The following is an 11,650-nucleotide window of genomic DNA, read 5'->3' on the forward strand; positions in this document are numbered from 1 at the left end:
ATATATATATATATATATATATATATATATATATATATATATATTATTGGTATCATTAATGCTTTTTGTTCAAAAATTACTCACGAGTCAATAATGGGAAAATCAAAATAAAAAACTCACCCAGTTTCTACGACACCCTTCCTATGGCCCGTAGGACTTCCTACGTTGCATAGGTCTCTAATCGTAGAACCAGGAATCAATACAATTTCTACAACTTTTCCTTCCAAACTCAACTTCCAATTTCCGAGGTGTTACACTTCAACTCCATTGTGTGTCTCGTCAATCAATACTATGTCATTCGTGACATGCACCATGAATTGATAAAAAATGTTTCACTTATACGTTGCAGAGATAGATTAACAAAAACAAATGTTTCTGATAACTCTCAACTCATTAGGATTGGTAAGGTAAGACCTAGCCCCCTTGCTTGTACTTATTCACTTTGAGGATTTTATTTTATTATTAATAAAAGGCCGCTAGACACCCTGTCTAGTGGTATAAATTTGATTTTTTCTAAAATACTCAAGTAATTTAAAAATAATTTTCTTTACTCTATTTTGATGCAATGTATCTATTGCCATGTGTATTTGTATTTATATTTATATTTGTTGCCTTGTGTATTTGTATTTTGTATCATTGAATACAATTTGTATCAAGTAGTACAATGAATACAATTTATATGAGAATACGATATGTATCAATCAATATAATGAATAAAATTGTATTAGTGAATATCACTTTGGTTGTACATTTTTATTTGTTACCATTTGTTGCTTTGAGAAAGTTATCATTTGTATATGTATATTGACTGTTAACATTTGTATTTGTATTTTTGGATGTTACTATTTATATTTGTATTGAGAAAGAAAGGAGGAGGCGAGAATGAAGGGGGCAAATAGAGGCGAGAGAGAAGAGATCGAGAGTTACTATTTGTATTTTTATATTGAATGTTAACATTATATCAATGAATACCACTTCGATTTGTATATTTGTATTTATATCATTTGTTGCCTTAAGAAAGTTGTTACGTTTGTATTTGTATATTGACTATCAACATTTGTATTTCTATTGTTGATGGTTACTATTTGTATATGTACTAAGATAGAAGGGACAAGGAAAGAGAGAGAGGGGGAGCAGGAGGAGGAGAGATGCGGGGGGGAAAAGAAGAGACGAGAGAGGAAAGTGCGTTAAAATTCTAACTATAGTTACAATAAAAAATTTCAGTAATATATAATAAATATATATTAGACGTTTTTCCTTTATTTTTCACCTGGGAAAAAGAAATTTATGATATCTTTTCTATTTTTAAATTCTATATCAATTGATTGTATGAGAAAGAAAATTTTGTATAATTGCCCCAACTCCAATGTTAAAAGAGAAAAATAAAGCTCGTGAAAGGACCAAAAGTATTATAATGTTATAAACATAAAAGATTATTAATGTATTATGTAAAAGAGTGAGGATGACTTTAATTCTTCCAAAGATAAACAATTATTTTAGATTTTTTCTCTTATAATCACTATATTATTTGGTGTTATGTTCAAATAATATTTTAATAAGATATTGATAATTTGACAATGACAATCAGAAGTTAATATTTTTTTTGGTCCCTTAATTATTTTTAAATTATGATATTAATTCCTATGTCACTGATTGAACTTTCAATCAATTGAATTGTGTGCACTTTTATTCCTTGTTCGTACGTATTACAAATTTATCAAAATTAGTAATTATTCTATGACCTAACTATTCATGCTTCTTATTAAATTTGAATCTTTACTCCATATTTGATGATAATATATATTTACAATATGTTAAATAAAGACACATTTTCTATATGAGTGTCACATTTTCGATTAACAACAAAGTAATTAAATCAGTGTAATTTAATAAATTAATTTAAAGAGGGTGATATGTTTCCAGTCTTATTCCTAACTTGTGAAGGCAGATAGTCTACTTTAGATAATCATACGACTTAAATAAAACATATCAAATCAAGTACGAAAAATGACATACAATAATGAAGAAAATAATAAAAACGACGACAACAACATATCTAGTGAAATATCACAAATTGGTGTCTAGAGAGGATAGAGTGTTACACAGACCTTACCACTACCTCGTAGAAGTAGAGAGACTGTTTCCAAAAGATCCTCGGTTCAAATAAATGATAAAAACGACAAATAATACGATAATCCAAATTTTTAACAAAAAATCATTTTGATTTGTTAAGATTAAATATACAAAATCATATATCACAATAATAACCAAAAGAATTACCAATAACATAGAGACGAAAAAGGAAAAAAAACAGTATTTCTCCATATTTTATTGAGACAAATAAGTTAACCAATAAGAAAAGGGGGAAGTTTGACATTTTCTTCCAAGATTGAGGGCTAAAGTGGTCAATAAAAATGTTTTTAGGGTTAATTACGTTCATCTCTCTCAACCTCAAGTGCCAAAGTAGACGCCATTCACATCTCCAAAGAGTTTAATGGAAATCTCTCTCTCTATTTTCATGCAAATCTCTCTCTCTTGTTAAGAGGTAAAACAAAAAGAATACTAAAATCCCATTTGAGTATTTATCAATTCTTGTTAAAAAAATTTCACATTGTCTCATGAATTTTCTTGAATTAACGTTGACCAAGTACTAGGTGATGAATTTTATTTTTTTTAATCTTGATTAAGTGTTATTTGATTTTCTTATTGTTTTTTTTGGTTTTATGCCTGTAGTTAGTTGATTTGTGCTTCTTAATAGTCTAAAGAATTGAACTTTATCTGTTTAATTGGGAATGTAGGTTGATTTTCATGGTTCTGTTAAGCAAGTTTTCTTATGGGATTTTTGTTTTGAGCTTAATTGTGCTTTTGGTTTGCTTGATTATCCCTTCTTGATATTCCAAAGACTGAATTTTTAGTTGTTAAATTGGAAATGTAGTTTGATTGTCATGAGCCCATATTTGTTGGTTTTTCACTAGTCTTTTTTATGTTACAGAAAAGTTGTTTTTATGTTGATTGGTATTCTTGATTAAGTTTGTTTTTTGGTTTTGTTTTATACCTGTGGTTACTTGATTACTACTACCTAATAGTTCAAAGAATTGAACTTTATCTGCTTAATTGGGAATGTAGGTTGAGTTTCATGGTTCTGTTAAGCAAATTTTCTTATGGAGTTTTTGTTTTAAGCTTAATTATGCTTCTGGTTTACTTGATTATCCCTTCTTGATATTCCAAAGATTGAAACTTTAGTTGTTATATTGGAAATGTAGCTTGATTTTCATGAGCCCGTATTTATTGTTTTTTCACTAGTCTTTTTCAAGTTTCAGAATAAGTTTTTTTTTTTTATGTTGATTGGTATTCTTGATCAAGTGTTATTTTATTAGTCTTTTTTTGTTTTTGTTTTTGGCTTTGAACTTTCCCTGTTTGATTATGCCTGTGTGTACTTGATTAGTGCTTCTTAATAGTCCAAAGATTTGAGCTTTATCTGTTTAATAGGGAATGTAGCTTGATTTTCATGGTACCATTTAACAAATTTTCATCTGGGGTTTTTGTTTTTAGCTTAATTATGCTTTTGGTGACTTGATTATGGCTTCTTCACATTCCAAAGAATTAAATTTTATTTGTGCACCCAAAGGATGAGTCGAGGGTCTATCAGAAACCGTCTCTGTATCTCCATGAGATAGGGGAAAGGTATGCATACACTCTCCTCCCCAAACCTCACCTGAGGGATTATAGTGGCTATATTGTTTTTGTTGTTGTGTGATCAAGGGTGTGGCCTAGTGGTCAACGAAGTAGGCTGAGAACCATGAGGTCTTAGGTTCAATTCCGCAAAAACACTAGGTGATTTTCTTTCCATTTGTGTGAGCCTTGATGATGGACAGAGTTACTCAGTATCCATGCTGGTGGACGATAGCATGTGCCTTGTGTAAGCTTATTATTTTGGTGACTTGATTATACCCTCTTAACATTCCAAAGAGTTGAACTTTATTTATCAAGTTGGGAATGTAGCTTGATTTTCATGGTCCCATTCATTTATCTTTGCTGGTGCATCCATCATCTGCCTCTGCATAACAAAATTTTCTTCTGGGGTTCTTTGTTTTTAGCTTTAAACTTTTCCTGATTGATTGTGCCTATGGTTACTTGCCTATTGCTTCTCAACGTTCAAACGACTTCAACTTTAGTAATTGAATTGGGATTTTTCTATTTGCAGTTGCAATATCAATTTTTGGGCTGTGTGACAAAGGAATATCCGTTTAGCTGGTGCAGTTTATTTGGGTGAAGTTTTTTGGCCGGCCTAGTGATGGCCTCCAAGAAAATAATTGCTATATGTCAATCTGGAGGGGAGTTTGTTACCAACAATGAAGATGGATCTTTGACATATGTTGGCGGGGAGGCATATGCACTAGACCTCGATAACCAGACACTTCTGAATGATTTTAAGCAAGAAGTAGCGGAAAACTTTGAGTGTGGCACTGATGGAATGACCATCAAGTATTTTCTCCCTGGGAATAAGAAGACACTCATCACAATATCTAAAGATAAGGACCTCAAGCGTATGATCAACTTCTTCAAGGATTCTGAACAAGTAGAGGTGTTTATAATTGCAGAAGAAGGTGTTGCTCTAAGTACTCCGAATGTGACTGCCAGTAGGTATTTACTTCTCTTTAGATTCAGTTCAGTTTGCTTCTTTTGTTTTCTCATTGCATTTGTCACACCTTGGGTATTTCCTTGAATCCTAGCATGCTAAGTTTCTATTTCTTCGGATTGTAGTAGGTTTTTATACTCAATGTGTTCCAGGGAGCGCTTTGTTTTGCTATATTTGTTTGTTGATGACTTAAATTTCTCTATGACTTGTTTAACTTTGAAGGTCAAGCAGGACCAACGTATCCGAGCCTGAACATACTCCTGTTATACCCATGGATATGATCCATCCTGATGATCTGTTTCAAGCACCTGTTGAAATTAGCCCCCCAGGTGTTTATCCGAGTAGCAATGATGAGAAGCATCGCAAAGCAGCTATGCAGTGGGAGAATGCCATTACTGGCGTGGGCCAAAGATTTAACAGCTTTTCTGAATTCCGTGAAGCTCTGCATAAGTACTCTATTGCCCATGGATTCACTTATAAATACAAGAAAAATGAAAGTCGCAGAGTAACTGCTAAATGCAAGTCAGAAGGTTGTGCTTGGTCAATATATGCATCAAAGTTGCCTACCACCGAGCTAATATGTATTAAGACGATGAACCCGAAGCATACATGTGATGGAGCTGCAGTAAAAGCTGGGTACCGGTCCACAAGGGGATGGATGGGAAATATAATAAAGGAAAAGTTGAAGGTTGCTCCCAATTACAAACCTAAGGATATTGCAAATGATATTGAACGTGAATATGGCATTCAGTTGAACTACTCTCAGGCAAGACGTGCAAAAGAGAAGGCAAGGGAGCAGCTTCAAGGTTCTTACAGAGAGGCATACAGTCAGTTACCTTTACTATGTGAGAAAATTAAAGAAACTAATCCAGGTAGTGTTGCTATAGTTTACGCAAAGGATGACTCGAGCTTCCATCGTTTATTTATCTCGTTTCATGCCTCAATAGCTGGTTTTCGACAAGGTTGTCGTCCTCTTCTGTTCCTTGACAGCACTCTTCTCTATGCAAAATATCAAGGAACACTATTGGCCGCCGTAGGTGTGGATGGGAATGATGGTGTCTTTCCTTTAGCCTTTGCAGTTGTAGACGAGGAGACGAATGACAACTGGCATTGGTTTCTTTCGGAACTTAAATCTACTGTCCTGACTTGTCCAATAACATTTGTTTGTGATTTCCAAAGGGGCATAAGAGAGTCATTGCATGAGATATTTAATGAAGAGTGTCACCATGGTTATTGCCTGCGCTATCTTGCAGAAAAATTGAATAATGATTTGCAAGGACAGTTTTCTCACGAAGCTAGACGTCTTATGATCCAAGATTTATATACTGCTGCTTGTGCCCCAACACTTGAGAGTTTTGAACGTTGTGCTGAGAATATAAGAGCAATCTCACCTGATGCATACGATTGGGTCACTCGAAGTGAGCCCGATCATTGGGCGAATGCCCTTTTTGGTGGGGCAAGGTATGGCCACTTGACATCAAACTTTGGACAGCCTTTTTATGATTGGGTGATGGAGGTGAATGAGCTGCCGATAACTCAAATGGTTGATGTATTACGAGGGAAGATAATGGAATTGATCTATACTAGGCGTGTTGAGTCCAGTCAGTGGGCTACGAGATTGACACCGTTGATGGAAGAAAAACTTCAGGGTGAAACCTCAAAAGCAGGGTCACTTCATGTGTTACCCTCGCATGGAAGTACATTTGAAGTTCGTGGTGAGTCTGTTGACGTAGTTGATATTGATCAATGGGATTGTAGTTGCAAAGGTTGGCAATTGAATGGAATGCCTTGCTGCCATGCTATTGCTGTTTTTGAATGCATAGGAAGGAGTCCATATGATTATTGTTCCAGATACTTCACAACCGAGAGTTACCATGTAACATACGTTGAATCAATTAACCCCATTCCTAATCTGGAAAATCCAGCAAGCGCCGAAGTTGATGCGGCAGTTATTATTACTCCCCCGCCAAGCAAACGTCCACCTGGCCGACCTAAGATGAAAAAGGTCGATGCTTTTGACATTGTTAAACGGCAGATGCAGTGTAGCAAGTGTAAGGGCCTAGGTCACAATAAGAAGACATGTGGGTACGTTTACTAAACTCTTATCTGATGAATGTATCATGTTTCTGCTGAATCTTATTAGATTTTAGTTCAATAACTATAATCAATCAAAATATATATACTTATATATGTCAACGACGACATTGCCAGTGTAATTCCTCAAGTGGAGGTTGGGGAGGGTATTACCTTTTCTTCCAAGAAGTCAACGGCGTTACCCCATTGGGATACTTCGAATAAACATATGAGGTAGAGAGGTTGTTTCTGATAGACCCTCGGCTCAAAAGAAATGTTTCCGAAGCAGAACTGCAAGAATAATATATACTTATGTGTCGTATTATACTTTTATTGGTCATATCCCTGCACCCGTATCTGCACATCCATAATGCCAAAACCTAAATTTATGTGTTGAAAAATTCGAACTTCTAGATCTGCACCTATATCAGGTCCTTCACCAGAGTCTGAGGAACATAGATGTGTACACAACGGGTGAGGACTGAATAAATGTCTGAAATTGAACTTGAAGCCTACAACTTGATTTCTACGAAATTAGGGCAGCCTGTGCACTAAGCTCCCGCTATGCATGAGGTCTGTGAAAGGGCCACACCGCAAAAGTCTATTGTACTCAGCTTTCCCTAAATAGCTTTCAAATATTCTACTCTTTTACTCTTGAATTATATTTCTTTGTACAGTGAATTTCAGTAAGGGAACTTAACAGTAATTATAACTCTTTCATGTTTTGATTTCATCATAAAGTTGTATATTGTTGCTGCTATATTAAAGTTTCAAGAACTGCATTCTTCCATACTCGAAGTCTTTGCCCGGGCAGAAAAGACTTCGAATTTTTTAATCTTAGTATCACTGTCTGCAAATATTGCTGTCTAGGACTGAACAGTGTTTCGTTTTCTTGAAACAGGAAGGTAAATAAGTTTGAGGAATCGGATCCTCTACTCCTCACTGGCTTGGAAACTGAAGACCTCGAAGGCGCAGAGTGATGTTTGGTACCTTGTCTGTTCGAGTTTTAAGTTAAATCTTTTAGTTAGATTTTGAGTCCAATTATAGAAACATCTGTCATCCTCTTCTAGTAGTTGGCTTCATTTCGGTTTTATTGTTGTCCCTCTCCCTTGAACTGGAAATAAAATTGTAGAAAAGCATTACATAAAAGGGTAGAGAGGATATAACAGTAGTGTCAAAAGTGAATGCATTTGATATTGTCAATTGTCCCATTGTCAAAGAGTATACTTTGTTAATGAAAAAGAAAAGGCTTTATACAGAATTTCGATTGGAGCTATGCCCGGTGGATTAGTCGAGGTGCATGCAAATTGACCTAGACGTAGTCATTATCCGAAATTTATATTTTGGCTTGGGCCATTATACTGAGTGATTTCTGTTTAACTGCATGTTGTTTGTTCCTTTGGCCGCAGTTATCTTATTATCTTGTTGTTATTTCTGCTTGCGGCTACTGCCTCTTTTGATCGTTCTTTGAGCCAAGGGTCTATAGAAACACATCAATTTACATGGTAGCACAAGCATGTGCAGATATTGGTCAATCACAAACACAACCTGCTAGAAGAAACCAACAATAGAAAGAAAAGGACAAGCCCGATACGAAGCATTATGTATAGACAGTCAAGTATAAACAACAGAACCAACAACAACAAAAGAAAATAGACAAGCTAAATATAAAGCCACAAAAACCACGTTAGTCAACCTAATATAATATACACCTAAACAAACTTAAATTTCTCAGTCAACTTCCTCCATCTTACTCTCTTCATTACCTCCTTCTTCTTCTTCCAGTGAAGGCATCTCATCTTCTTCCTCCCAATTTCAACATCCTATGAGCAAATGTGTTAGGATCATCAAGGCTGAAACCAGACGTCAACAACGCAGTTTCATACAAAAGCATCAGTAAATACGCGCTCATGCTGCTGTCCCGTAATGCCTGTGCTTTACATGTTAGCCGTACTCTCCGGTCACTAAGCAGCAGGGAGAATCAACAATTCTGTCTGAAACAAGCACTTGTCTCCATCGTATTCTTTCAATTGCCCAACCATGTAAGAGTACTTCGTATCCTCTCTTCTCAAGGAACGGAGAGTTCTCGACAGCTTTCTTACTCTCCCCCGTGATGTAGTAGATGTCCTTTTGTCCCTCGTGAAAGCTAGTCAACTCATCACCGCTCTTTGTCGAGTGGAACCTGAGGAGATCAGCATATTTACCTCTGTCTTCATGAATACCTAACTTGAAATGTTGAGTGGAAGGTCATCAGAATCAACGACACCCTTCCCTTGACGAATCCTAGGTACTCGGGGATGAGTTCTTTGCAGTTGTCCATGATAAAGACTCTCCTGACATAGAGCTTCTTCCTCGTGTCAAAGAGATCGAAAGGAGCTCGTTTAGGAACAAACAGGATGGCCCTGAACTCGAGCTGACCCTCGACAGAGAAATGTTTCCAGTGCAACGGATCCTCCCAGTCGTTCGTTAGGCTCTTGTAGAACGAGTAGCTAGTACTCTTCTTTAGTCACTTCTTCGGGCTTACGGGGTTTTTGCTTGTTGATTAGCTCCCATTCATCCTTGATCTTCTTCTTCTTGTCCTTCTCTTTATCCTCGTCTCCCTCTTCTTCCTTCCTCGTCTTCATCATCGCTAACCTCCTTCTCAGTTGTCTTCTCCGTCCATAGCTAATGAACTCGGAGTGTTTCTTCACAAGATCCTTTATTCTCCTCTCTTCCAAGTATTCCAGCTGCAGCTGCATAAATTACAAAAAATACTCCCTTCGTTTGTCGGATTAAACATATTATGTGAGACATTCTTTTTGAATCGGACTAAAAAGGAAAGTAAGACGAACAAACTGAAACAGAGGGAAGTACATTCCTCTCTCTATACATAAGAAATGAAACATTTAAAATTGGTACCTGATTTTCGGTGATCTTAGTACCTCTACCATTGACATCTCGTGTAACGGTGAACGATCCACCAGCCTGAGACTCCCACACGTCGTAACCACAACTTTCTCAGCAACAAGATAGGAAGAGTAGAAACCAACACCAAACTGTCCAATCATACTAACATCAGCTCCTGCCTCCATGAACTCCTTCGTTCCTGACTTCGCCATCCTTCCCAGATTCTTCACCAAATCTATTATAATAACATAAACCATTTCTTCAATTACTCATAACACAACACGCCAATTCACCAGAGTACTATCATAATATTATCTATCCGCACTCATGTTCCAAAATAAAAGACTACTTGGTTGAACGCAAAGTTATTTAGCTAACAAGCTACTTGCTATGCACCCATATTATAGAAACTCTAGATCCGCCTCTATTCCTAACGATTGATAGTTCATACACACCGACTATCCTATCCATTCCTATCTATACATAGGATGGCTAAGCCAAGAAGTTCATCATTGTTCCATATATACATTATAATTTTTCAACAAAGGGTGATCAACTCAATCAACATTGTGTATATATACATGTCATACCTGTTTTCGTCATATACCGATACCGCTGTCGATGATGGAGAGTGTGTTATTCACCTTATTATCGGGAACAATTCTAATGAAAAGCTCAGGCTGTGCATCCAGTTTACTTTTATCAGTCAAGCTCTCAAATCGAATTTTATCCAATGCCTACACAATTTTTAAAAAAAAATTCAAATCCACACTCAAAACAAACAGATAAATTAAATTAGAACATAATTAAATAAATAAAAGTGTGCTCTCTCAACGACTTAATTAAGAAGCTTTTGCATAGGACCAGAACAAAACCATAACTTTAACGCATATTCTATATTTGTATCAAAAAAGTTCACTTAACATGTATAAATAATTTATTCAGAATCTAATGAGTTGCATGTTCTAGAATCTAGAACGTATAAAACTTTTAAACGTGATGAAAAAATAATATAGAAATCCAGAACTTATAAACTTAAAATTCTAATTCTGTCTCTATAGATAAAAAAACATCACACTTTAACATGATAATAAACTCATAAATTTTTAAAATAATATAATATAGAAATAGACACCTTTAACTTAATATAAATTAGAACTAAACATTTCAACTTTATAGATGTACGTCTAGATACTCCAGCTTGTCTCTACTACATAAATTGAACACTCCAACTTACAAAATAATTATCTCAATAGCCTCTAAAATTTATGTGTCCGGTCAACGTCAAATGTTCAACACAACTAGGAGAAATTGATCAGGTGTGTTGATGTACATTGTTTAGTTATCAATGGAGACCAAATTAAAGATAATATACAAACGTATCATTTAACTTGAATTCAGTTAACATCTATACCTTCTAATTTTGATGTGCATAAAGAAACATTTAAACTCATATAAAATTGAACAACAGACACATGTATTCTACGTGATAATTTGCGTAAACTAAAACTTACATCAGAGGAATTGCTGATTAATTCACGAAGGAAAATTTCCTTATTAGTGTAAAAAGTATTGATAATTAAACTCAATAGTTGGTTTATTTCTGCTTGAAATGCAAAAATCTCAGTTTCCCCCATTTCTACATCTGCCATTGTATTTCTCTCTAATTAAAATGTTTGATTTTTTCTAAACAAAAAAAACAAAAGTGAAGATTTGAACAAAGAACAGAGAAAATTTTGTATATTATTTTTCTTTTCTGAGTTTATGATAAAATGGAAAATTTAAAAAGGTATTTATATGAAGGCGACGATTAATATTAATAATATTTTTGTGCATATGCCGTATCTGGATTTCTCTACATTTTTGTTCGGGTGTTTTTACTGTTTTACCCTTGATTCATACAGAGTAATTTTTTATCATGAAAATTCTTAATCATAATTATGTTTATTATGTGTTTAGTGTAAAAAAAAAATTGTGAATATTATTATTTATGTTGTTTGAAGTTTGGTTTGACGACGCCTAACTTTAGGTAGAATGTTTGAATTTTTATAT

General features: G+C 35.0%; 1 protein-coding gene and 1 pseudogene across 2 annotated transcripts; one reads left to right on the forward strand and one right to left on the reverse strand.

Annotated features, from left to right (window-relative positions):
• The first annotated feature begins 2,432 nt into the window (after positions 1–2,432).
• LOC102592589 (uncharacterized) lies at positions 2,433–7,988 on the forward strand. 2 transcript variants are annotated; one of them, XM_006352207.2, is made up of 4 exons: positions 2,433–2,545; positions 4,205–4,644; positions 4,862–6,724; positions 7,614–7,988. In XM_006352207.2, exons 2-4 carry the CDS (start codon positions 4,295–4,297, stop codon positions 7,690–7,692), a joined length of 2,292 nt encoding a protein of 763 aa, XP_006352269.1. In that variant the 5' UTR covers positions 2,433–2,545; positions 4,205–4,294; the 3' UTR covers positions 7,693–7,988. The 2 variants fall into 2 exon arrangements, with proteins under 2 accessions (XP_006352269.1, XP_015166342.1); XM_015310856.1 differs by lacking the exon at positions 2,433–2,545 and adding an exon at positions 3,584–3,684.
• Positions 7,989–8,934: 946 nt separating this feature from the next.
• Positions 8,935–11,250, reverse strand: LOC102578996 (heat shock protein 83-like; annotated as a pseudogene).
• Between the last annotated feature and the right edge of the window lie 400 nt (positions 11,251–11,650).

Source organism: Solanum tuberosum, unplaced genomic scaffold, assembly GCF_000226075.1.
Source record: "Solanum tuberosum cultivar DM 1-3 516 R44 unplaced genomic scaffold, SolTub_3.0 scf00147, whole genome shotgun sequence".
NCBI lineage: Eukaryota > Viridiplantae > Streptophyta > Magnoliopsida > Solanales > Solanaceae > Solanum > Solanum tuberosum.

Bases quoted from the DNA above. Each gene is read 5' to 3' on its own strand.
- LOC102592589 (XM_006352207.2), top strand. From the start codon at position 4,295: ATGGCCTCCAAGAAAATAATTGCTATATGTCAATCTGGAGGGGAGTTT. The intron at 4,645-4,861 runs GTATTTACTTCT...TTAACTTTGAAG, and splicing joins CCGAATGTGACTGCCAGTAG to GTCAAGCAGGACCAACGTAT. The intron at 6,725-7,613 runs GTACGTTTACTA...TTCTTGAAACAG, and splicing joins CACAATAAGAAGACATGTGG to GAAGGTAAATAAGTTTGAGG.